General features: G+C 36.6%; 1 protein-coding gene across 4 annotated transcripts in view; it reads right to left on the bottom strand.

Annotated features, from left to right (window-relative positions):
• NEK1 (NIMA related kinase 1) overlaps positions 1-27,648 on the bottom strand; it is a 165,437-nt gene that overhangs the window by 43,415 nt on the left and 94,374 nt on the right. For 3 of the 4 annotated variants that reach the window (XM_020997822.2, XM_078148331.1, XM_020997823.2), the window contains 8 exons: positions 19,321-19,404; positions 18,768-18,851; positions 18,193-18,270; positions 17,037-17,132; positions 13,452-13,619; positions 9,168-9,233; positions 8,855-9,080; positions 193-345 (listed from right to left, as the gene is read on the bottom strand). In XM_020997822.2, coding sequence (XP_020853481.1) covers positions 193-345; positions 8,855-9,080; positions 9,168-9,233; positions 13,452-13,619; positions 17,037-17,132; positions 18,193-18,270; positions 18,768-18,851; positions 19,321-19,404 — 955 coding nt within the window. The remainder of the gene's footprint in view (positions 1-192; positions 346-8,854; positions 9,081-9,167; positions 9,234-13,451; positions 13,620-17,036; positions 17,133-18,192; positions 18,271-18,767; positions 18,852-19,320; positions 19,405-27,648) is intronic. The other variant, XM_020997826.2, reaches the window with a different exon arrangement.

The following is a 27,648-nucleotide window of genomic DNA, read 5'->3' as shown; positions in this document are numbered from 1 at the left end:
TTCTTATTGGATCACAGATATCCTCACATGTATTTAACCTCCTAGGTTAAGGTAAAATCACAATCAGGTTACATTTACCACCTGAAGAGAAAACTCATATTAAAAGCCTTTTTATAAATCATACATTCTTATTCATGTTTATGTTTTTACTGATATTAAACATTCAATTAAAAATATTTAGTTCTATTTTACCATTTTTAAGTGTTATCTCATCCAAACATTGTGTCTGAAGTTGTAGTTCAGCTTCTCCAAGAATCTTTAGAACAGAATCTGTTGGGCTTTTCACCCAGGCTCTTCTTGGAGATCCTTCAATATCTAGTTTAATAACATGTCCCACTGTAAGTTCTATAGAGCAAAAGAAGTAGGGGAAATTGAAATGGTTATGACAAAATACTTACTATGAAATTATTATAACATGACATTAGAAAACCATTTGCATGGCTGACTGTAAGCCAGCAACTCAGTTGTTTATTTATTTACTTTTAATGTTCATATCATATAGTGCATTTAGAGAGATTTGTTTTTAAAAGGTGATTAACAAGGTTGGGAGATTGAGACCAAAGGAAAATCTTCAACTAAAGAAAATAAAGGAAAACTAAGATAGCCTTTTAAATGAAATGTCACTTAAAATTTTTCAGTTAAGAAGTAATCATGGGTGTTTCACAGCAAAATCTATAGAAAAGAATATGGCCTTCCTGCTGTAGCTTGAAAAAGACATTCCATCTCCCAACTCTGTGCATTTTTGGCTGTCTCTCATATCTGGAACTCTCTCCTTCCTCATCTTAGTCAGTCAATAAACATGAACTGGGCACCATATTAAGTGCTGGGGATAGAAAGAAAGTCCCTGCCCTAAAGAAGCTTACAGTCTAGTGGGACAACAAGTAAATATGTAAAAAGAAACAAAAAAACCCTATATGCAGGATAAAGAGGAAACAATTAATACAGCGAAGGCACTAGAATTAAGAGTGGTTTGGGAAGACTTTCAGTAAAAAAAGGGGATTTTATTTGGGATTTGAAAGAAGCTAGGGAAGTCAATGGAGGGAGAGCATTTGAGGCCTGAGGGACAGCCAAAGAAAACACCTGGGGCTGAAAGACGGGGTGTCTTGTTTGGGGAACAACAAGGAAGCAAACTAGTATCAGTGGATTCAAAAGTACTTGGAGAAAAGTAAGGTGTATCAGACACATAACACTTACTAGCTGTGTGGCCCTGGACAAGTCACTTAACCCCACTGACTAGCAAAAAAAAAAAGTAAGGTGTAAAAAGATTAGGAAGGGGCAAGGTTATTATGAAGGACTCTGAATACCAAACAAGATTATATATTTGATTCTGGAGATGATAAGGAGCCATTGGAGTTTACTGAATGGAGGGAAGGGAGGAGACATGGAATGGGGACATGGTCAAACCTGAGCTTTAGGTAAATCACTTTGGTGGCTGAATGGAGAATGGACTGGAATGAGAAGAGACCCAGCAGGTTATTACAATAGTCCAGTCATGAGGTGATGAGGGTCTATACTAGGGGGTGGCATTGTCAGAAGAGAGAAGATGTATTTGAGAGATTGTTGCAAAGGCCTTGGCAACAGATTGTATGAGGAGTGAGTGATAGTGAGAAGTGGAGGATGATATCTAGGTTGCAAGCCTGAGGAACTAGAAGGATAGTATTGTCCTCTACAGAAATAGGAAAGGTACTAAAGGGAGAGATAATGAGTTCAGTTTTAGAAGGATGACTTTAAGATGCCCACTGAACCATCCTGTTTGAGATGTCTGAAAGATAACTGGAGATGCAAGTTTGGAGGTTAGCAGAGATATAGGGAATAAGTGAGGATTTTTTCAGGGTGGGGGAGACATGGGCATGTTTGTAGGCAGCAGGGAATCAGCCAATAAATAGAGACTGAAAAAGTGTGGATGAGAGAAGTGACCATCTGCTGGAGGAGATGGGATGGAATGGTATCACTTGAACAAGTAGAGTGTTAGCTTTGGTAAGGAGTAAATGCACGTCATCATGTGAGACAGAGGTGAAGAAAGAGAAAGTAGCAAAAGTGGCACCTGACTGACAGGAGATGAGGAAGAAGAGAGAAGAGGAAGCTCATGCTGAATGTCCTCAATTTTTTCTGCAAAATGCAAGGTGCTTAGCTGAGAGAGTAAAAGGAGGAGAACCATAGAAGGTTTGAGGAAAGATGAAAAGAGAGGGATGAAAGTCTCTGTGGAGAGTGGAATAGTGAGTGATAAGGGAGGTATAAGATTGCCTGGCAGCAGTGAGGGCCCAGTCAAGGTTGTATAATATAAATTTGAGTGGACCCTGTCAAAATGGTTAAGTGATTTTCTCAATCTTCATTCAGCAGCAGCAGATAGTGGGAGTAATCCTAGGATGAGGCTTGCTAGAGCAAAACGGAAGGGGCTACAGATTCAAGAGAAGAAGACAGTATAAAATTGAACTGGTTCCCTAAGGAGTCAAGATGAGGAAAAGAGTGGCTAATGCAGAGGCGATGGCTTGGGAGAGAACTGAGGGGTTAAGGGAATAGAGTTCATGTTGTGAACAAAGAATAAGGTTATATAAGAGAAGAGAGAATTGGAAAGTAAAAATAGAGTCTTTGTATGTTCCTTTTGCTAAGTTATATCAACAAGCATTTATCAAGTATGACCTCAGTGTAGTTGCCTGGAGACCCAGGCTAAGTAAGTTTAGAGAAGCTGATCATCAAGCTTGATGAATTTTTTAGCAAAAGGAACATACAAAGACCATCTAAGTAATAAAGAAATTCTAGTCTGTTTTCATGGAAGCCTGACCTTGGAGTCAGGAAGCCTTGGGTTCAAATCTCACGAACTATCTATATGATTGTGATCTTGAGCAAGTCACTGAACTTCTTAGAGGTGCTGGCAACTGTGTGAGACTCTCAGTTGCTCCTCTCTTCCCATGCTTTCAGATGAGAGCCCCACATCATATTTTACAGAAGAAATTGAGGACTTTCATCGTGAGCGCCCTCTTCTCTCCTCTTCCTCATTCCTATCACTCAGGTGCCTTCTGCCTCTATCTCTTCCTTCACCTCTGTCTCACATGATGAGGGGGCCTAATACCTCTACTTGCTCAAGTGATACCATTCCGTCCCATCTCCTCCAACAGATCACCACTTCTTTCAGTTGCACAGCTAGGGACAATCTCCTTTGCAAGAAGGAATTTCCTGCCAGGAGCTCCCTACACTAATGAAATCACAAGAGTAGCCCCACCAATGTACAAAGGCAGCGGATCCAAGGATACATTCTTTTATTTCCCTAAGTATTCAAAATTTGAATACTTGTTGCCAAAGAAGTTTTCTTTCTGCACTGACATTAGTAAACATTTCTTAATTTCTACTTGGAAAACTTTCTGATTCTAGAAGCTTTCGCTTTCATATCTTTTTGTACTTGCTAACTGCTTTTTCTGGATTTCCTCATGAACTCTAATGACTCACGTTTCTGCAAGAAGGCTAATCAAAAGAAAGACTGCACTATTCATCTTAAATATTCAACTATAAAAACTTTAATTTTGGCAAATAATTAACTTCACTCCTTCCCCTTAAGTGTTTTCTCAGTGCTGATTAGATAATTATTTTTGTTTTTATAAAAATTTCCCCAGGGCAGCTAGCTGGCACAGGGGATAGAGGACTGGCCCTGGATTCAGGAGGACCTGAGTTCAAATCTGGCCTCAGACACATAACACTTACTAGCTGCGTGACCCTGGGCAAGTTACTTAACCCCATTGCCTAAAATAACAACAACAACAACAACAACAACAAATAAAAATAAAAATTTCCCTTCCAGGAGGCAGAGCCAAGATGGTGGAGAAAAGGCAGAGACTCGCCTAAGCTCTCCCCTAAACCCTTCCAAACTTTGAATAATGCCCAAAACAAATTTTGGAGTGTCAGAGCCCACAAAAGGACGGGGGGAAACAATTTTCCAATAAGAGAGGTTGAGGAAAAATTGGGAAGAGAAATGAGTGATGCAAGAAAATCATGAAAAAGGAGTCAACAGTTTGGTAAAGATGGTGCAAGAAAATACTGAAGAAAATAACACGTTAAATAACAGAATAGGCCAAATGGTAAAAGAAGAACAAATTTCACTAAAAAGAATACCTTTTGAAAAGCAGGATTGGCCAAATGGAAAAAAGATGTACAAAAATTTACTGAAGAAAAGAACTCCTTAAAAAGTAGAATCTGCCAAATGGAAAAGGAGATACAAAAGCTCACTAAGGAAAATAATTCCTTACAAGTCATTCCCCACTTGATAAATGGTCAAAGGATATGAACAAGTAGTTTTCAGATGAAGAAATTAAAGTTATATATAGTCATATAAAAAAGTGCTATAAATCATTATTGATTAGAGAAATGCAAATCAAAACAACTCTGAGGTACCACATCACAACTATCAGATTGGCTAACACAATAAAACAGGAAAATGATAAATGATGGAGAGGTGGGAAAATTGGAACACTAATGCATTGTTGGTGGAGTTGTGAACTGATCCAACCATTCTGGAGAGCAATTTGGAACTATGTACAAAGGACTATAAAACTATGCATACCCTTTGACCCAGCAATACCACTTCTAGTTCTGTATCCCAAAGAGATCATACAAATGGGAAAAGGATCCACATGTACAAAAATATTTATAGCAGCTCTTTTTGTGGTGACCAAGAATTGGAAATTGAGGGGATGCCCATCAACTGGGGAATAGCTGAACAAGTTATAGTTTATGATTGTAATGGAATACTACTGTGCTTTAAGAAATGATGAGCAATGAGACTTGAGAAAAACCTGGAAAGACTTGTATAGACTGATACTGAGTGAAATGAGCAAAACCAGGAGAACATTGTACACAGTAACAGCCATGTTGTGTGATGACTAATTTTGAAGACATCTCCAAAAGTCTCAAGACGGAAAATGCCATCCACATCCAAAGAAAGAACTATGGAATTTGAATGCAGATAGAAGCATACTATTAGCTCTTCTTTTTTCTTTTGTTTTGTTTCTTCTTTCTTGTGGCTCCTCCTATTGGTTCTAATTCATCTTTACAACATGACAAATGTAAAAATATGTTTAATAGGAATGTATAAGTAGAGCCTATATCAGATTACAAGCCATCTTGGGGAGGGAGGCAGAGAAAATTTAGAACTCAAAAGCTTATGGAAGTGAATACTGAAAACTAAAAATAAATAAATAAAAAGAACTGATGAGCAGGCAGACTTCAGAAAAACCTATGAACTGATGCTGACTGAAGTAAGCAGAACCAGGAGAACACTGTACACAGTAACAGCCACAATGTGACATGACTAACTCTGATAGACTCATCTCTTCTTAGCAATGCAAGGATCCAAGGCAACTCCAAAGGACTCCAAAGAACTATGGAGTCTGAATGAAGATTAAAGGATATTATTTGCCTCCTCTCTCTCTCTTTTTTGTTTGTTTCTTCTTTCTCATAGTTTCTACCATTGGTTCAAATTCTTCTTTACAACATGATTAATGTGAAAATAGGTTCAATATGAATGTATATTTAGAGCCTATATCAAACTGCACGCTATCTTGGGGTAGGGGAGGGGAGAGATGGGAGAAAATTTGGAACTCAAAATCTCATGGAGGTGGATGTTGAAAACTAAAAATAAATAAATTTATTATTTAAAAAAAAGAAAATAATTCCTTAAAAATTAGGATTGGGCAAGTAGAAGCTAATGACTTTATGACACATCAAGAAATAATAACACAAAATCAAAAGAATGAAAAAATAGAAGAAAATGTGAAATATCTCACTGGAAAAAGAACTGACCTGGAAAATAGATCCAGGAGAGACAATTTAAAAATTATTGGACTACCTGAAAGTCATGATCAGAAAAAGAGCCTGGACATCATCTTTCAAGAAATTATCAAGGAAAACTATCCTAATATTCTAGAATCAGAAGGTAAAATAGAAATCAAAAGAATCCACTGAACACTTCCTGAAAGAGATCCCAAAAAGATAACTCCCAGGAACATTTCAGTCAAATTCCAGACCTTTCAGGTTAAGGAGAAAATATTGCAAGCAAGCAAAATGAAATAATTCAAATATTGTGAAGCCATAGTCAGGATAACACAAGATTTAGGAGTTTCTACATTAAAGGACTGGAGGGCTTGAATATGATATTCTGGAGGGCAAAAGAGCTAGGATTACCACCAAGAATCACCTACCTAGCAAAACTGAGTATAAACCTTCGAGAGGGAAAAATGAATATTCAATAAAATAGAGGACTTTCAAGCATTCCTGATGAAAAGACCAGAGCTGAATAGAAATTTGACTTTCAAATACAAGACTCAAGAGAAACATAAAAAGGTAAACAGGAAAGAGGAATCATAAGAGATTCAATAAGGTTAAACTCCTTACATTCCTACATGGGAAAACGATACTTGTAACTACCAAAAACTTTCTCATTATTAGAGCAGTTAGAAGAAGCATACATTGGACAGAGTGCAAGGGTGCGAGTTGATTATGATGGGATAATTATTTTAAAAAATAAAGTTAAGGGGTGAGAAAGAGGAATATACTGGGAGAAAGTGAAAGGGAGAAGTAGAATGGGGTAAATTATCTGACATAAAAAAAGCACTAACCGACTTTTACAGTGGAGAGGAAAATAGTGAAGGTGGGGGGGAGTAAATGAACCTTACTCACATCAGAACTGGCTCAAAATGGGAATACCATACACGTTCAGTTGGGAATAGATCTTACCATACAAGAAAGCAGGAGGGGAAGGAGATAAGAGAAGGGGATGGAAATGGGGAACTGAGAGAAGGAAGGGAAGATAAGGGGAGGTAGAAGTTAGAAACAAAGCACTTTTGAGAATAGATGGGGTAAAAAGAGAGCGAGTAGGATAAATGGGGAAAACAGGGTGGAAGGAAATACACAGTAATATAACTGTGAAAAAAATTTTATAGCTAGTTTCCCTTATATAGACCTAATTTCTTGAATACACAGAGAACTGAGTCAAATTTATAGAAATAAGAGACATTTCTCAAATGATAAATGGTCAAAGATTGTGAACAGGCAGTTTTCAGACAAAAGAATCAAAGCTATCTACAGTCATATGAAAAAGTGCTCTAACTCACTATTCATTAGCGAAATACAAATTAAAACAACTATGAGGTATGACCCCACACCTATCAGACTGGAAAAGGAAAATAACAAATGTTGGAGGGGATATGGGAAAACTGAGACACCAATGCATTGTTCGTGGAGTGATATGCCGATTCAATCATTCTGTAGGACTGATGGAGTGCTTGGGGACCTGTGCTTGGATCTCAATTTCTCCCTAGCCTCAAAAACACTATCCCTGACACTTTCCCTCCAGCCCAAGGACCCTAACTCTGGCAGTGGCTCATGAGTCGGCCCAGTGAGGCAAACTATCACTCCCTGTTACAAGAACAAGCTGATGACCTCTGCAGAATTTCCCTTGTATGAACAGGACTATCTTGTACCAGCAGAACTATCAAGTACTAATGCCCATGGTTACCGTACACAATCCAGAGGTCAAGCTATAGACGTCAATTCCTGAAGCTATCTTGTTTCAGACACAGCAGACCAAAAACACCGCCCCCCTTAGGAAACTCCTTTCCCAGTTTCCAGGAGTGAATGATGTAGTTGTATGTTATCACCTAATTAGCATACTTGGTACATAATTCGCATCTTTTCCTATATAAGCTTTAGCATCATTCCTGTTAGGTTGCAAGTTCCCTAAGGAGCTCTGCCTACTATGGCGGAATTCCTTAGGGACCTGTGCCTGCTGTATAGTCTAATAATAAATCTTTGCCACTTTGACTGTGGCATTCATTCCAGATGACCCCGTCCTATACTCTAGTCTTTGAGGGGTCTCTAAATCTCTCAGACCTCAACAGGTCTTTGGACCTTTGGAACTATGCCCAAAGAGTTACAAAACCATGCATACTCTTTGACCATTACTAGGTCTGTATCCCAAAAAGACAAAAAATAGGGGCAGCCACGTGTGGATAGAGCACTGGCCCTGGATTCAGGAGGACCTGAGTTCAAATCCGGCCTCAGATACTTCACACTTCCTAGCTGTGTGACCCTGGGCAAGTGACTTGACCCCATTACCTAGCGCCAACCCCCCCCCCAAATGGTGAATGACTAGAACACGTTGTGGTATATAATTGTGATGGAATACAATTGTGCCATAAGAAATGATGAGCAAGATGTTCTCAGAAAAACCTGGAAAGACTTACATGAACATCCAATGCAAAGTGAAAGGAGCATTGTATATAGCACCAGCAATATTGTATGATGTTTAACTGTGAATGACTTAGCTATTCTCAGCAATATAATGATCCAAGGCAATTCTGAAGGATTTATGGTGAAAAAATGTTATCTATCTTCAGAGAAAGAATTGATGGAGTCTGAATGCAGACTGAAGCATATTTTTTCTTTATTTTTTTTGTTTTCTTGTTTTGTCTGTGTTTTCTTTTGCAACATGACTAACATGGAAACAAGTTTTGCATCATTGCACATAAATAACCTATAGCAAATTGCTTGCACTTTTACTTTGAAGGGAAAGGGGAGGGAGAGAATTTGGAACTCAAAAATTTTTTTAAAAATGAATTAAAGTTAAAAATTATTTTTACATGTAATTGGGGGGAAAATATTAAATTTAAAAAAAACCTAAAGAAAATTTCCCTCCCTGATTTGATTCCTTATGGGCACAAAAATGTACATTAATTAAAAGAGGGACATTTGCTTTTAATTTCAATAAATGCATATTTCCCTTGGTATCATTTAGCATAAATAATATAAAGTAACTGCTTTGCTTTGAAAATGAGATAATTTCCAACATTTTTATAATTATTCTCACCTGCAGGAAAGGTCTCTTCCATTGTTAATTTGGCTAGAGGAATTTCCAGTTGACTTCCTGGCTCCCATTTCTTACGTTCTGATGATACAGATTTTTCTTCCTGATGATCCTTAATGTCTTCATTTATAGTTATTTTACAAATTTCAGAGGCTTGTTTCTTTTCTTCTTCTTCTTCTTTGTGAGCCTTGAGGTTTTGATTTAGTCTACGCAGTATCTCTCGTTTATTCTGCAATTTTAATAGTCTTATATTTTGAAATATTTATATAAACTAAAAGAAAGGGTAAAGAGAGAAAGCTAACAAAATTTTACTTACTGAAAGAGCATTATCAGTCATTTTCATTTCTTCAGAAGTTTCCTGAATGTCAATTAAACTTCTGTTCTTTAAAATTAGAAAGATATAAGACATATCAGAAAAAAATTCTTCCTTTAAAAGTCTGTTACTCTTTTATCATTCCCCTCCCCTCCATTATGAATCAATCCACATTAATTCTTTTATTTCTGCAAAGTTTAATTTCTTTTAAATACATTAAAAAACATTTCAAAGTCAATCAAATAATAAGCTCAATATAAAGTCTACAGGCCAATTCTCAACTATTTGATCAAATATGTGGATTAATCTATATCTTTTGTAATTACTATCTCTTTTAGGGGGCGGGGGGGGGAAGGGGAAAAGGGCTATTTCAACTCCACCAAAGAAAGGACAATGAAATGAAATAAACATAATTGAAGTTTCTCTATTAACAAGTCTCACCAAAGATTTAGTAGGTGAAGTGACTCAATTAAGTCAAAAATGAGCTTGTTTCTTTAAACAGTATTTGTATTTATTGTTGTTCTCTGTTCTATATTATCATACAGTTGTGAGTTGGGTAGACTGCTTTCTATTTCAAGAATAAAGCAAACATGGAAAATGAGAACTGAGTATTTGTTTGGAAGATAGCAAATATGAAATTTTTCTTTTGATTAGCCCACTCAGAAATCTGAGCCTCTAGAGCAGGGGTAAGGAACCTGTGTCCTCAAAGCCATATGCGGCCCTCTAGGTCCTCAAGTGTGGCCCTTTGACTAAATCCAAACATTTGTTCTGTATAACTTGGATTGAGTCAAAATGCTGCACCTGAGGGCTTAAATGGCCACGTGTGGCCTCGAGACTGCAGGCTCCCCACCCCTCCTCTAGAATTTATAAGGAAATCAGAAAAAGTAGTTAGTAATTACAAAAAGATACAAAGGCAAAAGCTTCAAGACTCAGAAAGTTTTCAAAGTAGGAATTAAGAAATGTTTACTAATGTCAGTACAGAAAGAAAAACTATTTGGCAATAAGCATTACTTCAAATTTTGTACCACTTGGGGAAATAAAAGGACATAAGACGAGTTAGGTTAGCAGTATTAGAAGTAAATGAGACAAAGAACATTTTACCCAGTAAAAGTAGTCAGGAATTAGCAGTCACTATAACCAGAGAGATGACCAGCTGGATGAGAACATATATGTCTGGGTACCATCTAGAGTGCACCCAATGGTATCTAAAGTTGGAATAAACAGTGTAGTAGGTGCAAAAGAAATTTTTTTAGAAAAAAACCCTAAGTTATTAGAGAGAAAAATGTTTATAGAGGAGCAACTGCTACTTCTATGAAATTCTCAATGAATGGCCAAAAACTTTACATTTGCATAGTCAACCACATTACTGACAATGTATCAACAGGGCAACATAAAGAGAGAGAATGTACAAATTACTTAAGTACAGTCACCTGAGCTAAACACTGATCTGTCACATCAACTATCATGGATCGGTTGATCAATCAACAAGCATTTATTATGTGTTCGAAAATGTGCTAAGCGCTGGAGATACAAATTTAAGAAATTAAACAATCCTTACTTTCAACTCCACCACAGAAAGGGCAATGAAATGAACATAATTCAAGTTTCTCTATTAACAAGTCTTATTAAAGATTTAGTAGGTGAAGTGATTCAACATAAGTTGAAAATGAGTTTGTTTTTTAAACAGTATTTGAATTTGTTGATGTTTTCTCTGTCCTATATTATCATACAGTTGTGAGTTGGGGAGACTGCTTTCTGTTTCAAAAACAAAAGCAAACATAGAAAATGAGAGTTGACATTCTGACAAATAAATGACACTGACTGGTGAAGGGGAAGGGAAAATTAATTTGAATACAACTTCGGGATATTGGGGCATAAATTATTTCACATCTGTTTTCAAGATTTAAACTCTTGAGGCACATAAAAGACAGTCACTACAATTTTCTCTTTAATTGAAAATTAGGACCTATGTAAATTGTCACCCAATGAAGCTGTACTAATATTCCCAAATACAAACTTTTGGCTCAGCCCACACTTATTTGGCACAATCTCATTTCTGGTTTATGAGAGTTTAACGACACAAGAATAAAAAAAGGGAGGACTAGAAAAATTACATAATGACAAAGCAATGTAAATAAAAAAATTATTAAAAGGAAGATGAGCTCTGAGTAATTGTAATAATCAACCTTGGTCCCTGGAAACCGATAATGTAACATACACTTCTGTCCTTGGTATAGAACACAGAGAATTAAAAGGGTTGAAAATTGCATACGTTATTAGATATGGTCACTGCACTGGCTGTTTTTGCTTAACAATGGAAAGGTAAATTCTGGGGGGTGGTGAGTTTGAAAATATCCAGAAAGGGTCAAACAAATGACAGTGAAAACCATTTAAAACAAAAAACATTTAAAAACGTTTAAGACAAACAATAATATCATACAGATGAATAATGGGACAAAATCCACAATTTGGTAGTTTAACTTTTACTAGTACATCTTATTTCTAGTTAATATGATTATATTTCTGCATTTGCATCCACATACAGGTACAGCAAATTAAAAAATCATTATAAGAATCAGACCAATAAGAATGTTAATAAAGGAAGTTAAAATAAAGCAAGCTTTAATTACAGTGGAACTTCATTAGGGAAGCGAAAGGGAATAAGCATTTATTAAGTGTCTACTATGTGGCCGGCACTGTACTAAATGTTTTGCAAATGTTATCACACATGATTCTCACAACACTGTGAGGTAGATGTTGTTATTATAGTTGAGGAAACTGAGGCAGACAGGAGTTGTCACATAGGGTCACACAGTATTTACTAGCTTGAGGCCATGAACTCTGGTCTCCCTGACTTTAGGCCTAGGGCTCTATCCACTATACGACCTTCCTGACTATCAGTACAACATTATTAGCTATACAAAGAATTTAGTATATAAAAGTGGTCCTTCTTGGATTCTTAGACTGATAATTACTGAAACCAATCAATCAAAAAGTTTTTATTAAGCATCCACTCTCGTGCTGGGAACTGGGGATACAAATACAAATATGAGTTTGCTCCATCCTTCAAGTATCTTAGGTTCTATTAGCGGCATAACTAAATAAAGGATAGAGAACAACTGACGAGTACTTATTAAGTTCTTACTTTTGCCAGTCATTGAAGAAGGTGCTGGAGATACAATGACGAAAAGAAAAGGAAAAAAAGAAAACAAGCCCTGATTTCAAGGAGCTTACATTCTAACACCACAGAAAATACACACATAGCCCCTAGTGCAGGGCCCCATTTTATGCCTGGACAATTGCAATAGCTTGCTAGATAGTCTCCTGCTTCAAGTCTCTCCCAGCTCTGACCTTGTCAGCCCTCCTAACTCAATAAACTCCTGTGGCTCTCTATTACCCCCAGTATCTGTTTAAAAATCTTGTTAGGCTTTTAAAATGCTTTACAACCTACTCCCTTCCTACACATTTCTCCCCTTCTCATACTCTGTGATCCAATGACATTGGCATTCTTCCTGCTCCTGAAATATGATATGCTATCTCCTGACTCCATGCCTTTTCTGGCTTCCCTCAAGACTTTGCTTCAATCCCACCTTCTGCAGAAAGTCTTTTCCTGATCTACATCCCCTCCCCCTGCCCATTTTACCCCTTCCCCTTTCCCAATGCTAATGCCTTCCCTCTGTGATTACTGCCTTTTTACATTATTTATATCTTGTATGTACATAGTTGTACACTTGGCATAGTACCTGAAGTTAGTAAGCATTTAATAAATGTATGTTAATATTAATAACAAAGTGAATGAATATAAATAAACACAAGGTAGTTACTGACAGAGAACACTGGCAATTAGGGAGGATAAGGAGAGGTATTATGAAGAAGGTAGTCCTTGGGCTGCGTGTGTGTTTTGGAAGTTTGCAAGCCTATGAGACAAAGGTGAGAAGCTAAACAAAGAGAGTTTAGAAAAAGCAGAGGACCCCCTCCCGGAAAAGTGCTAGGGTACCAGGAGAAATGAGAAAAAGGTCACTAAAAATAAAGGACATTTACAAAGAAGTCTCACTTAAAAGACAATCCCACGCCTGACATCTGAGTAGAGTGAGACTCCAGTGTACAAAGTTATCAATTGCAAAAAAAACCCTCAACGTTCTTATGAAGAAACAATTCTTTTGCTTCTCTTAAAGAACTAGTTCAAATATCAGGAAGTGACAATTAGTTCACTTGACATTTTGCTTGTAAAATATCAGATCATTTTCATGCAGATCTTCTCTTAGTCCAAAATTTCAAAGAACTTACCACACCTACTTCTTTCAAAGCTGATGTGATGGAGATGACTGATATATTGGGCTTCACCTGTACCTGGGAAGGAGGGCTGCCCGGTTCATGCTGTTCCTGGAAATGACCAAGTGCTGCTGCTCTCTCACTGGAAGGTACATTACCAATTTTTATGCCTTTAGCTACCAACTGTAAAAAAAGGATTTATAGATGGAAATTTTAATTTTGTAGAGGAAAAAAACATAAAAACTGCTTTTTAAAAAAACATATTCGTGTATTAATATATCTTACAAAAATTTTTATCAAATTGTATAATATTTTATTTTTTGTAAAATAAAGCAATGAAGAGATCATTGACTTCTTATAAATCTAACACTAATTTTTCTTTTATTTCAAATCAGTAAGTTCTATATAAAAATTATTCCATCAATCATACCCCTCAAAATAAATTAATTCGCAGTTTCCAGGATGTTTTTCAGTAAACATCAAACAGCACTTAAAATGGAAATATCAATAGTTATAAGAAAAATAACGATACTTTCAGGGGCTGGGCTATATGTATATTGAAGTTCACTAAGCAAACAATTTGGCATCTTCAGGTATCTGTTTTATCCTGAAATTCAAGTATATAAACAGCATAACTAATAATAACAACAACAGCAGCTGACATTTATGTAACACTATATGTCAGGTGCTATGCACAATTATTATCTCACTTGAGCCTCACAACTCTGGGAGATAGGTACTATTATTATCATCCCCATTTTCCAGATATGGAAATTGAGGCAAAACAAAGATTAAGAAATTTGCTAAGAGTCAAACAGCTACATCTCCAAGGCCTGATTGGAACTCAGCTCTTCTGTACTCCAGGCTCAGTACTCTATCTATTGTATCACTTAGCTGCCCCATGAAATAACATTTATCTAAAATAGTGAAACCATAATTCCATAAATAATTTTTATTTATATTTTCTCCACCTCAGATAGTCACACATATAAATACTTCTCTTGTAAAGAACTGACTTTTTTTGTTGTTGTTGGATAATTTAGCAGTGATGTAAAAAGAATAACCATTAGCCAAACCCAAACTCATCTCTTGCAAAATGTACAAATTTTAATCAAGTATAGACATCTTAAAACTTATGTTCAAAACAGAACTTACCATATTTCCCTTCAAACCTTCCCTTTTTCCTTACTTCCCTATTATTGATAAGAGTACCACCATCCTCCCAGTCACCCATCCACCCACACCCCCACACGCTCTCTCTGTCTCCTCAGACAGTGTAACCAGCCTAGTATGCAGGTCCTCATCATCACCTCATGCCCAGACTATTGTTACCAGCCTGTTGATTGGTCTCTATGCCTCATGTCTTTCCCCACTTCAATTCAGGCTTCACTCAGTCATCAAACTAATATTCCTAAAGTGCAGATTTGGCTAGGTCATACTCCTTTGAGTAAACTCCATTGGCTCCCTATTGTCTCCAGGATCAAACATAAAATCCTGTTTGTGTCTTAAAAGGACTTCAGAACCTGGCCCCTTCCAACCTTTCCAGTCTTCTTATCAAGCTAAACAAGCTGTGGTATATCATTGTGATGAAATACTATTGTGCTATAAGAAATGATTAGCAAGATGCTTTCAGAAAAACCTGGACTTACATGAACTGATGCAAAATGAAATGAGCACAACCAGGAGACCATCATACACAGTAACAATATTATTGTATGATGATCAACTGTGAATAACTTAGCCATTCTAAGCAGTACAATGATTCAAGTCAACTCTGAAGTGAAAAATGCTATCTACCTTCAGAGAAAGAAATGATGGAGTCTGAATGCAGATTGAAACATTTTTTTAATTCTTTCTTCTTCTTCTTCTTCTTGTGTGTGTGTGTGGGGGGTGGCAGCCTGTGTTTTCTTTGGCAGCGTGGCTAGTATGGAAATGTGTTCTGTATAACTAAACATGTACAATCTATATAAAAATGGCAACTAATTACTCCTATAAATGCATTTATATGTAAGAATAATTCTTGAGTTCTCTTACTTTAAAAAAAAAAGGAAAAAAAAGACAGAACAGACCCAAAGACTGAAGATTTCATTATGGAATTTGGGCAAAGAAGTATACATAGGTCCACTAGATCCTCATCAGTCACTAGTTTCTGAGGTTCATAAATTTATAAGATGTCCACAAAACATGCAACTTAAAAAAAATGTTAATCTGCAATGCCACCAAATGACATTTTATATTATCTCATAATGCCAACTAGAAAACTAGATACTGAGAGTTTAAGCAAAATAAATTATATCTTAAATACATTTGATTATTAAAGATGCAATCTAGGTTGAGGTAAATATTACCAAATAGCATGCTCTCACCATATTAAGAGGAATTTCACAGATGACTTCATGTACCCTAAAGAAGCTAGAATCAAATTTTATTGAATTCACAGTAATTTCTTAAAATTCGGAGTTGCTCTTTGTCTAAGTGAGAAGCAACATGGCATAGTGTAGAGAAAGGTGGATGCAGAGAGAGGAAGATCCATGTTCAAGTCCAAATGCTGACACATGTGGACTGTATGACCCCAGGCAAGTTAATTAGTCTATAAGCATTCAAACAACGATCAAACTAGATGCTGATATGCCCTGGGAAAAGGAATTTCTTCACCAAGAGTTTCTTACACCAATGAAATCACAGGCCTGAATAAAAAAAAAGTTATCCAAATAACAATACTTACCAAATATTATTTTTTCACTATACCTCATTTAAATTCTAAAATACAGTAAGTACATTTTATAAGGGGAAATATTCCAAAGCTATTAAAATGTGACCTGATATGAAAAATTTTTCCAGGTCTTACTGCTTTTATTTCTGAAAAAAAAAAGTATCAGTTTCATAAATTTGTATATAAACATGTAAAATACTGGTAAACTAGGTAGATATTGATAGTCAAAGTGTAACAGGCCAAAACTTGATCTATACCCATTATAACAGTGATAATCAAACATATATGAACATAAATAAAGATCTAAAATATGTTTTGTCTATTTGGACATTCCTCTAACATGATGTTTTCTAATAAAGTTGAGGCTTAGTTTTAAAACAATTTGACATCATTTACCAGCTTATACTGACTCAAAATAATATTTGAGATTTATTTTCTATTCCAAGTTGGATACTCATAGAATTTTTGAGGTGAAACAGACTAGCATTTACCTCACCCAATCCTATCACTTTGCAAATGAGGAACCTGAATCTCACAAGATTAAGTGACTTAGTCAAATAACATATACAGTGACAGAGACATGATTATAATTGTGATTCCCTCATCATTTCTCTACTCTTTCCAATCCTGAACTGAATCAACACTTAATCAGTATTTACTGAGCACCAACTATGTGGCCAGCATTGAAATACTAAGTTCTAAATGTTCTCAAACAACCCTGCTATTTGTGTATTGATCCACATTACAGAGAGGGTACACAGTGGCAGAGGGATAGTCTTCATAATTTTCAAATTTGAGGCATACACATTCACGATTTGATGTAATCTATAAGGGTGGAGAGACACTAGACTATTAGCATGGATCATACAAGAATCAGAAAATTTTACATGTTCTTCCCAAGCTCGCTTCTCTCTCTCATATGCTTCCTTTCTTTTTCGTTCAAGTTGTTCTTTCAATACAACAGCTCGAGTGTTTGCCTGAGCCTGAAAATGAACAGAAATGAATAAAATAGAGACACACAGAAAGCCTAATGCACACAAGCTAAAGATTTATGAAAATGACCATGCCCTTTGACCCAGAGATCCTATGTCTAGGCATACATCTTAAGGAGTCAATCACTAAAGAAAACCCCCATCTACACAAAAGTCTTTAAAGAAGAACTTTTTGTGGTAGCAAAGAACTAAAATAAAGTAATGACCATTGACTGGGGAATGACAACAAACTGCAGTACATGCAGATAATAACATATTTCTGTGCTGTAAGAAATAATGACTACAGAGAAGCATGGAAAGACTTACATGAACTGATGCAAAGTGAAGTAAGAAGAAGGAAGGGGGAGGGAGAGAATAAGTATTTATATAGTGCCTACTATGTGCCAGGCACTGTGCTAAGTGCTTTTTATAAACATTATCTCATTTGATCTTCACAACAACCCTATGGAGTAGATGTTATTATTGGCTCCATGTTACAGTTGAGGAAACTGAGGCAGACAGAGGCTAAGTGACTTGCCAAAGATCATATGGCTAATCCATGTCTGAAAGCCAGATCTGAACTCAGAGGTCTTCCGGACTTCAGATCCTGTGGTCTATCCACTGTGCCACCAGCTTCCAGAACTGTTTTCCTAAACTAGGAAAACAACATACACAATGACTATAATAATGTAAATGGAAATAGCAACAACAAAATCTCCAAAGCTGAAAGTTCCAAAATTATAATCATTAAAGCCGACTCCTAATAGATATGAGAAATATAGGGTAACATGAGTACTGAAACACTACACATGAAACATCAGACATTAATGTGTTGATTAGTTCTATGGGACTTCCCCCGACACCTCCCCCCATTCCTCCTCTCTGGGAGAAGGTAGAAGAAGGGATACAGAGATATGTGGATGATGTCAAAACAAAAGACAACAATAAAAATTAATTTAAAAAAAAAAAGAAAAAGCAAGAATAGGTAAGTCATGCTCTTTAATTTGTGGAGGGCATAGGGTCAGAAAGCTATATCTCATATCTCAATTCCTAATCACTTCAAGTTTAATACCTTTAGTGTTTCTATTTTTTTGCGTCTAATTTCTGTTTCTTCATTCCCCTCTTGTCCTTTGAAGCCATCAGGATCATTCTACAAAATAAATCAGCATATGAACAAGTAACCCAGCAGGGACACATCCTTCTGATTAGTACATGGATTCTGAGAAGTGTGACAGACCAACAGTATAAAACTGGAAGGCATTCCAATGCTGTTTTTCTGTCTTAATCAACTCTTATCAAGAATGATATTACATTTCTTGTGCTGGCCTTCTTATAAATATGGCCAAAAAACAGTAAAATGAGGAAAAAAAGAAAAAAAAAGGTTTTTCCTCCTTATTCAAGAATCTGATCTAATTTTCTCTCAAAATTCCTGGCCGGGGTGGGGGGAAGGGGGGAAACAAGCATGTATTTGAATCTTCATTCCTATTTATAAAATTGATCCACTTCTTAAATCTTGTGCCTAGGAATTTGCTCTACCAGTTTCCCTCTGTCTTATGTCAGGTAGTTCTATAAAAGTTTCCCTTGCCCTTTACCTACAATATCTTCTCAATTGTTGAAAGAAAAGGAAAATAATACTCTTCAACCTGCCTTTTCACCACGAAGTTTGGCTCTAATTTGTTGGCGTTCATTGAAGTTTTGAAGTCTAATTTGCCTTAATCTTGCCAAGTATTCCTATAAAAAAAATTCAAAATTTCCATTTAGGGGAAAACAATCAATTAATGTATTTTGATTGAGAGAATTATAATAAAAGAAAGCTGAGCAAATGTTTAATTTGAACAACAGAAGAATAGAGAGAAAGCAAAAGATTATTTGGAAAGGGTTAATGGGAGTGCAAAATTAGCAGTCACTTTAAAAACGCAATTCAGCAGACTTCCTCTGAAAGTAATTTTATTAAATATTGCCTGGGTGAGAAACAGAAAAAAAAATTTCAGGGGTTCTTCCTTTTGTTGAAAGCAAAAAAAATAATATAAGTGATATAGTTATTATAAAGTATAATTATGGAATATATTAGCCTGAATATTTTAATATTCCCTATACACTTAAAAAAGCCTCCAACACTTGTTAAACCATGCAGGAAAAGATGTCAATAAACTCAAAGTGTAGCGAGGTGATGGAGGTAGCGAACATGCAGGAAGCATACCTCTTCCTCCTTGTTTCTTGGTTTCCCTCCTCTTGAAGAACTGGACCTGCCTCCACACATAGCTGTCAGGTTTTGCAGGGTACCCTGTTTATCATTTAATGTACTAAGTTCAAAAATGAATGGGGCTATGTTACCACCTCATATAGGAATAGCTAGTTGTTTGTTACCTTTTTCACCCAAGCATCATTTCCTAGTTTTTATAGTGCCCTTTGACAAATATCTTTTACTTATATTGAAAAATTTTAAGTAAAAACATATAATGGTAATTAATCTTAAAGCAAAAATCTTCAAAATACACTCCAGACATATTTTGACTTGCCATTTTAATTACATGGAAATAGTGCAAAGGTCCCCAAGTCCTACTCCTTGAAATACAATTGAAAGAAAGCTTTAGCGATGCATTCTCTTTTTTTCAACATTTACTTTTCAATATTAACTGCTTCCTTCCTAGGAAGGAATAGACTTCCCTTACCAAAACCAAGTTAGGCAAAACTGTCTAGTACAGCAGACAAGGCTGACAGAGTATGACTAGTCAGCTCCTGTAGTCCATCACTTCAAGAGTGAGCAAGGGTCAAGACCCTATTTTAAACAGAACATTTTCTTTAATGGATGCCTAGCCTTTGCAAGTTAAATAAATTACAATACATAAGCATAAAGTAAGATTAAACTAAAAGGCAGTCTGTTTTTACAGACATAGATTGATTCTATCAATTGCCTTTTCCATGCTTCTTTGCTTCTGTTGCCTCAGGTACTTGTCTTGTGACACAGGAAAACAACACATTAGGACCATTTTATAGGGGTAAAAGCAGAAATAGGAAACTACACTGATGCCCTGAATGATTGTAATAGGGAAACAACTCTTCTTACGATAAGCTAAAAGTAAAAGCCTCGGGAGCTAGTGGACATACATGAATAGTTGAGAAAGAGGAGGGAGACAATGCTATGGAGCACTTAAAATGGCATCAAAATGTTAAAGGCACTAAAGGTACTTAAAGCTTCATAAGACTCCTATGTCTCATGGACCAGGGGTGAGGGCACCAGCAAACAGGATATTAAGAGTACTGGAAGCAAAGTGGCTGCTTTTGAGAAGATAAGAGGAAAAGATGATGGATTAAAGCAATTTCTTTCCCAAATTCTCATTAACACTTTGTCTGGTTCTCTTGCTTCTATCACATTCTGCTTTTATCATACTTGTATTTATTCATATTACATTATAAGTTCCTTGAGGGTATTGGTTTTTCCCAGAGCTAGCAAGTATCTTGTATGTGGTAGAAACACAAACGTTTCTCAAGATGAATCAAAAAAAAGGCAAAGGGAAGTGCCAGAAACTCTTGTCTCTGGATCCAGAGAAAATTTTCAGGATTTTTAGCAGGCAGTACAGCCAGCTGCAGTCTTCTCTCTGGCTTCACTGAACTGGCACATTTGTGCTCAATGACTTCAGTTGCCATTACCACCTTGCCATTAATCTCATTCAGAAACACAAACACAGCTCTTTGTTACTAAAAGATTGTGACTCCTGCTTTAAGAATACACTAATTTTTAAACAAATATACTGAGCCTTATATATTTTTTGGGTCCATACCTGCTGGTTTATTATGATCCTTTTTTTTGTATTTAGTATTTTATTTTTCCCCAGTTACATGTAAAAACAATTTTTAACATTTGTTTGTAAAATTTTGAGTTCCAAATTCTTTTCCTTCCTCCCCCCTCCTCCCAAGCAATTCAATATAGGTTACACAAATGTAGTCATGCAAAACATATCCATAATAGTTATGTTATGAAAGAAAACAATAGACAAAAAGACTCAAGAAAAATAAAGTAAAAAAAAGTGTGCTTCAATCTGTGTTGAGACACCATGAATTCTTTCTCTGGGGATGGACAGCGTTTTTCATCCTAAATCCTTCAGAGTTGTCTTGGATCGTGATATTGCTGAGAATGCTGTCATTCACAGCTGATCATCTTACAATACCACTGTTACTTTGTACATAGTACATTTCACTTTGCATCAGCCCATGCAAGTCTTCCCAGGTTTTTCTGAGCATCCTGCTCATCATTTCTTATACTAAATAGTATTCCATCATAATCACATACCACAATTAATTCAGCCATTCCCCAATTGATGGGTATCCCCTCAATTTCTAATCCTTTACCCCCAGAAAAGAGCTGCTATAAATATTTTTGTACAGATAGGTCCTTTTCCTTTTTGTTTTTTATCTTTTTTGAGACAGACCTAGTAGTGGTATTTGCTAGGTCAAAGTGTATGCCTGGTTTTATAGCCCTTTTGGCATAGTTCCAAACTGCTCTACAGAATGGTTGAATCAGTTCACAACTCCACCAACAATGCACTGGTGTGTCATTTTTCCCATATCCTCTCCAACATTGGTCATTTTCCTTTTCTGTCCTATTAGCCAATCGAATACGTATAAGGTAGTACCTCAGAATTGTTTTAATTTACATTTCTCCAATCAACAGTAAGTTAAGAATATTTTTTCATATGCCTATAGATAGCTTTGATTACTTCATCTGAAAACAAACTGTATCTTTTGATCATTTATCAATTGGGGAATGGCTCTTACTTTTATAAATTTGACTCAGTTTGCTATGTTTGAGAAATGAGACCTTTCTCAAAGAAACTTGCTTCAAAAATTTTTTCACAGTTACTACTGCATCCTATTCCCACCCCCCCCCCATTTATTCTATTCTCTCTCCCCTTTCACCCTGTACCTCTTCAAAAGTGTTTTGCTTCTAACTACTCCTCCCCCAATCTGCCCTCCCTTCTAATAGGCCCCCTTCTCTTATCCCCTTCCTCTCATACTTTCCTGAAGGCCAAGATAGATTTCTATATCCAATTGAGTGTTTCTTATTGCTGTTGCCAATTGAGTATGTCATTCCCTCTTTGAGCCAATTCTGATGAGAGTAAGGTTCAGTCACTCCCCCTTATCTCCACCCTCTTCCCTTCCATGGTAAAAGCTTTTTCTTGCCTCTTTTATGTGAGATGATTTACCCCATTCTACCTCTCCCTTTCTCCTAGTGCATTTCTCTCTTACCCCTTAATTTTATGTTTTAGATACCATCCCTTCACATTCAACTCATACCTGTGCCCTCTGTCTATATATATTCCTTCTAACTACCTTAACAATGAGAAAGGTCTTATGAGTTGGAACCTTATTAAGTCCCTTATGATTTCCCTTTCCTGTTTACCTCTTTATGCTTCTCTTGAGACTTGTATTTGAAACTCAGATTTTCTATAGAGCTCTGGTCTTTTCATCAAGAGTGTCTGAAAGTCCTCTATCTCCTTGAAGAATGCCCATTTTTGCCCATGAAGGATTGTACTCAGTTTTGCTGGGTAGAGTGATTCTTGGTTGTATTCCTAATTCTTTCGCCCTCCAGTCCTTTAATGTAGAAGCTGCTAAATCTTGTGTTATCCTGACTGAGGCTCCACAATACTTGAATTGTTTCTTTCTGGCTGCTTGCAATATTTTCTCCTTGAACTGGGAACTCTGGAATTTGGCTATAATACCCCTGGGAGTTCTCCTTCTGGGATCTCTTTCAGGAGGCGATTGGTGGATTCTTTTAATTTCTATTTTACACTCTGGTTCTAGAATATCAGGGCAATTTCCTTGATAATTTCTTGAAAGATGATATCTAGGCTCTTTTTTGACCATGGCTGAAGGTAGTCCAATACTTTTAAAATTCTCTCTCCTGGATCCACTTTCCAGGTTAGTTGTTTTTCCAATGAGGCATTTCACATTGTCTTCTATTTTTTTCATTCTTTGGGTTTTCTTTTATAATTTCTTGATATCTCATAAAGTCATTAGCTTCCTTTCTACATCCTAATTTTTTTTGGGAGGGGGGGCTAGGCAATTGGGTTAAGTGACTTGCCCAGCATCACACAGCTAGTAAGTGCTATATGTCTGAGGCCGCATTTGAACTCAGGTCCTCCTGAATCCAGTGCTCTATCCATTGTGCCACCAAGCTGCCCCTATTCTAATTTCTAAGGAAGTATTTTCTTCAGTGAGCTTTTGGATCTCCTTTTCCATTTGGCCAATTCTGCTTTTTAAGGCATTCTTCTCCTTTCTAGCTTTTTGGACCTCTTTTGTCATTTGGTCTAGTCTATTTTCTTCAGTACTGTTTTGGAGTCTCCTTTGGTAAGCTGTTGACTCTTTTCTCATGATTTTCTTGCATCACTCTCATTTGTCTTCCCAATTTTCCCTCTACCTCTCTTACTTGATTTTCAAAATCCTTTTTTGAGCTCTTCCATGGCCTGAGACCAATTCATATTTTTCTTGAGTCTTTGGATGCAGGAGCTTAACTTTTTTGACTTCTGAGTGTGTTTTTATCTTCCCTGTCACCATAATAACTTTCTATAGTGAGAGGTTTTCTTTCTGTTGTTTGTTCACTTTCCTAGACTGTTACTTGACTTTTAACTGTTTGTTAAAGAAGGGCTCTGCTTCCAGGGCGGAGGGTGCACTGTCTCAAGCATTTGTTCTGTGCATTTGTTTTCAAAGATACTTCTAGGGACCTGTAAGTTTTTAGTTCTTCCAAGGTGGTATAATTTAAGGAGAGGTGTTTACTACTCTCCTGGCCTGTGCTCTGGTCTGTGAACAACCACAAGCACTCCTTTCTTCCCTGGAACAGTGAAGAGGGTTCCCCCTGCACTCTTGCACTCTTGCCACAAGCTCTGCTACGCTAGAGCTCCTCCTTGCCCTGGGACTGCCACCCAAGACTCTGACCTGGATCCAAGTATGGGCAAAGCAACAGAGTCCTGCCTCAGTGCTAGCAAAAAGATCTCTCTAATCTCCTTCTGACCAGTTGTTCAGTCCCCTTACCGTCTGTGGGCTGAGAGCTCCAGAAGCACCTGCTGCCAATTCAGACACTCCCAATGCCTGCTCCTGGTTTGCTGGGGCCAGGGCTGTGCTGGCACAGCCTGCCCTGGACTGTGTTCCACTCTCACTCAGGTACAACATATAGTTCCCGCTGACCTTCTAAGCTGTCTTTGGGGTCTGTGGGCTGAGATGTCTTGAAACTGTCACTGCTGCCACTGATTCTGCTGTCCTGAGGCCTGCTCCAGGGGGCTGGACTGCACTCTTCATTCACATTGGTGCAACAAAATTTTCCTGCTGACCTTGAGCTGGAAATTTGTTTTACTCTGTCTTTTTGTGGGTTCTGCTGCTCTAGAATTTGTTGAGAGTTATTTTTTAAAGGAAATCAAGAGGTTTAAGGGAGACCTCAGGCGAGTCTTGCCTTAACTCTACCATCTTGGCTTCGACTCCTCAAGACTTATACATTTTAAACAGTGTTACCTAGTCTAAAAATTGTTATATTAGGAGGCAAGAATCTTATTAGATGATGAAACATTATAAAAACATTCTTGAATTCTTCTTTTTGGAATGCTTTAAAAGATAGTGGGTACACTCTTCTGAATACCTTCAGTTGTGTTAAATGTGTCTTTTTAGGGAATGATGATTTTAAAAACAATGAGAAGTTATTTGGAGCCAAGTTTGGTTAAAAAGAAAAAAAGAAATGAACTAATTTGGGTAAAAAATAAAGTGTAACTTTAAAGTAGTAATAAACCCCCAATGACGTTAAAGTGGCTCTAAATACAATGTTAGGAGTTCAAAAACCACTTGATTTAAAAAACTGCCCAACAATCCATATCAACATTTTTAGTCCAAGAGTCACAGTATCTGAAAACTGGAAGAGATTTCTGGAGGCCATCAAGTCCAACCCCTCACTTTCTCAATATAGTTACTGTGGTGCCAAGAAGTAACATGACCTGCCTGCAATTACACAGAAAGTATTAAAGACAAGATTTGAACCCAGGTCCTCTGAATGCAAAGTCAGTCATGTTGTACATAGTTTTATCTACAGGAATTAGTCCACTCAGAAATTTGGAAAAAATGTTGTATTAGAGGTTCAAAAAGAATGCAGTTATTTAAAAAATAAAACACTGATTTTTAGAAACAGCAAATTGAAGAATAAGTCAATAAAAATGTACCTTAATTAAATTAATTAGAAAAATGAAGCTAACAACAATTAAAAAACTTCAAAGTTTCAGTCCTAAATAATGCATTTTCTTTCTTTGGGGAGATTATATTTTATCTATTTTTTGTAATTATGAACTCTGCATCATGGTGTGGAGGTGACCATGGAAGATGCTATACCAGTGAAGCTCAAGCTCTAGGGGATTCCATCCTTTGGGAAGACTTAATGCATGCTCACAGCAACAGATTATTTCTAGCTTTTGAGGACTAGCTAGCTAAGTCCACTAGTTTACCACTAATAGACTTGCCACTTTCTCTATTTTTTTTTACTATTATAGTTATCAGTGATGTTAAGATTTTTCTTGTATAGTTCTTCTGTATATTCTTTTTTTATTTTTTATAAATTTATTTTGATTTATCAATAATCACTTCCACAAACTTTTGAGTTTTAAATTTTTCTCCCCCCTCCCTCCTCACATCCTCCTCAAGGCGGCACACAATCCAATATAGGCTTTACATATACATTCCTATTAAACATTTTCACATTAGTTATGTTGTAAGGAAGAATTACAACCAATAGGAGAAACCACAAGAAAGAGGAAACAAAAAAAAAAACAGAAGAGAGAAAATAGCAAATAGTATGCTTCAATCTGCATTCAAACTCCATAGTTTTTTCTTTGGATGTGGATAGCATTTTCCATCATGAGACCTTTGGAGATGTCTTAGATCCTCGCATTGCTGAGAAGGGCTATGTCTATCAAAGTTAGTCATCACACAATGTGGCTGTTACTGTGTACAATGTTCTCTTGGTTCTGCTCACTTCACTCAGCATCAGTCCATACAAGTCTTTCCAGGTTTTTCTGAAGTCCTCTTGCTCATCATTTCTTATAGAACAATAGTTTTTCATTACATTTGTATACCACATCTTGTTCAGCCATTCCCCAATTGATGGGCATCCCCTCAATTTCCAATTCTTTGCCACCACAAAAAGAGCTGCTATAAATAGTTTTGTACGTGTGGGTCCTTTTCCCATTTTTATGATCTCTTTGGGATACAGCCTTAGAAGTGCTATTATTAGGTCAAAGGGTATGCATATTTTTATAGCCCTCTGGACATAGTTCCAAATTGCTCTCCAGAATGGTTGGATCAGTTCACAATTCCACCAAAAATGCTTTAGTGTTCCAATTTTCCCACATCTTCTCCAACATTCATCATTTACCTGTTTTGTCATGTTGGCCAATCTGACAAGTGTGATGTGGTACCTCAGAGTTGTTTTAACTTGCATTTCTCTAATCAATAGTGATTTAGAACATTTTTTCATATGACTATAGATGGCTTTAATTTCTTTATCTGAGAACTTCCTGTTCATAACCTTTGACCATTTATCAATTGGGGAATGACTTGTATTTTTTTTTTTAGGCAATTGGGGTTAAGGGACTTGCCCAGGGTCACATAGCTAACAACTGTCAAGTGTTTGGTCTGAGGCTGGATTTGAACTCAGGTCCTCCTGACTTCGGGGCAGGTGCTCTATTCACTGCGCCACCTAGCTGCCCCAATTACTTGTATTCTTATAAATTAAGACTTAGTTCTCTATATATTTTAGAAATGAGGCCCTTATCAGAGACACTGGTTGTAAAAATTCTTTCCCAGTTTTCTACTTCCCTTCTAATCTTGGTTGCACTGGCTTTGTTTGTGCAAAAACTTTTCAATTTAATATAATCAAAATTATGCATTTTGCATTTTATAATGTTCTCTTATCTCCTCTTTGGTCATACATTCTTCTGTTCTCCATAAATCTGACAGGTAAACTCTTCCTTGCTCTCCCAGTCTGCTTATAGCATCAGCCTTTATATCTGAATTATGAACCCATTTTGACTTTATTTTGGTATATGGTGTGAAATTTTGGTCTATGCCTAGTTTCTGCCATACTCTTTTCCAATTTTCCCAGCAGTTTTTGTCAAATAGTGAGTTCTTATCCCAGAAGCTGGGGTCTTTGGGTTTATCAAATAGTAGATTATTATCGTCATTGACTGTTGCATTTTGCATACCTAACCTATTCCACTGATCCACTACTCTATTTCTTAGCCCATACCAAATAGTTTTGATGACTGCTGCTTTATAATACAGTAAGATCTGGAACAGCTAGGTCACCTTCCCCTGCATTTCTTTTCATTAGCTCCCTTGATATTCTAGACCTTTTGTTATTCCAAATGAATCTTATTATTTTTTCCAACTCTATAAAATAACTTTTTGGTAGTTTGATTGGTATGGCAATGAATAAGTAAGTTAGCTTAGGTAGAATTGTCATTTTTATTATATTAACTTAGCCTACCCATGAGCAACT

This window comes from Phascolarctos cinereus, unplaced genomic scaffold (genome assembly GCF_003287225.1).
Source record: "Phascolarctos cinereus isolate Bilbo 61053 unplaced genomic scaffold, phaCin_HiC Scaffold_9;HRSCAF=440, whole genome shotgun sequence".
NCBI lineage: Eukaryota > Metazoa > Chordata > Mammalia > Diprotodontia > Phascolarctidae > Phascolarctos > Phascolarctos cinereus.
This window is presented reverse-complemented; position numbering and strand designations above follow the sequence as displayed.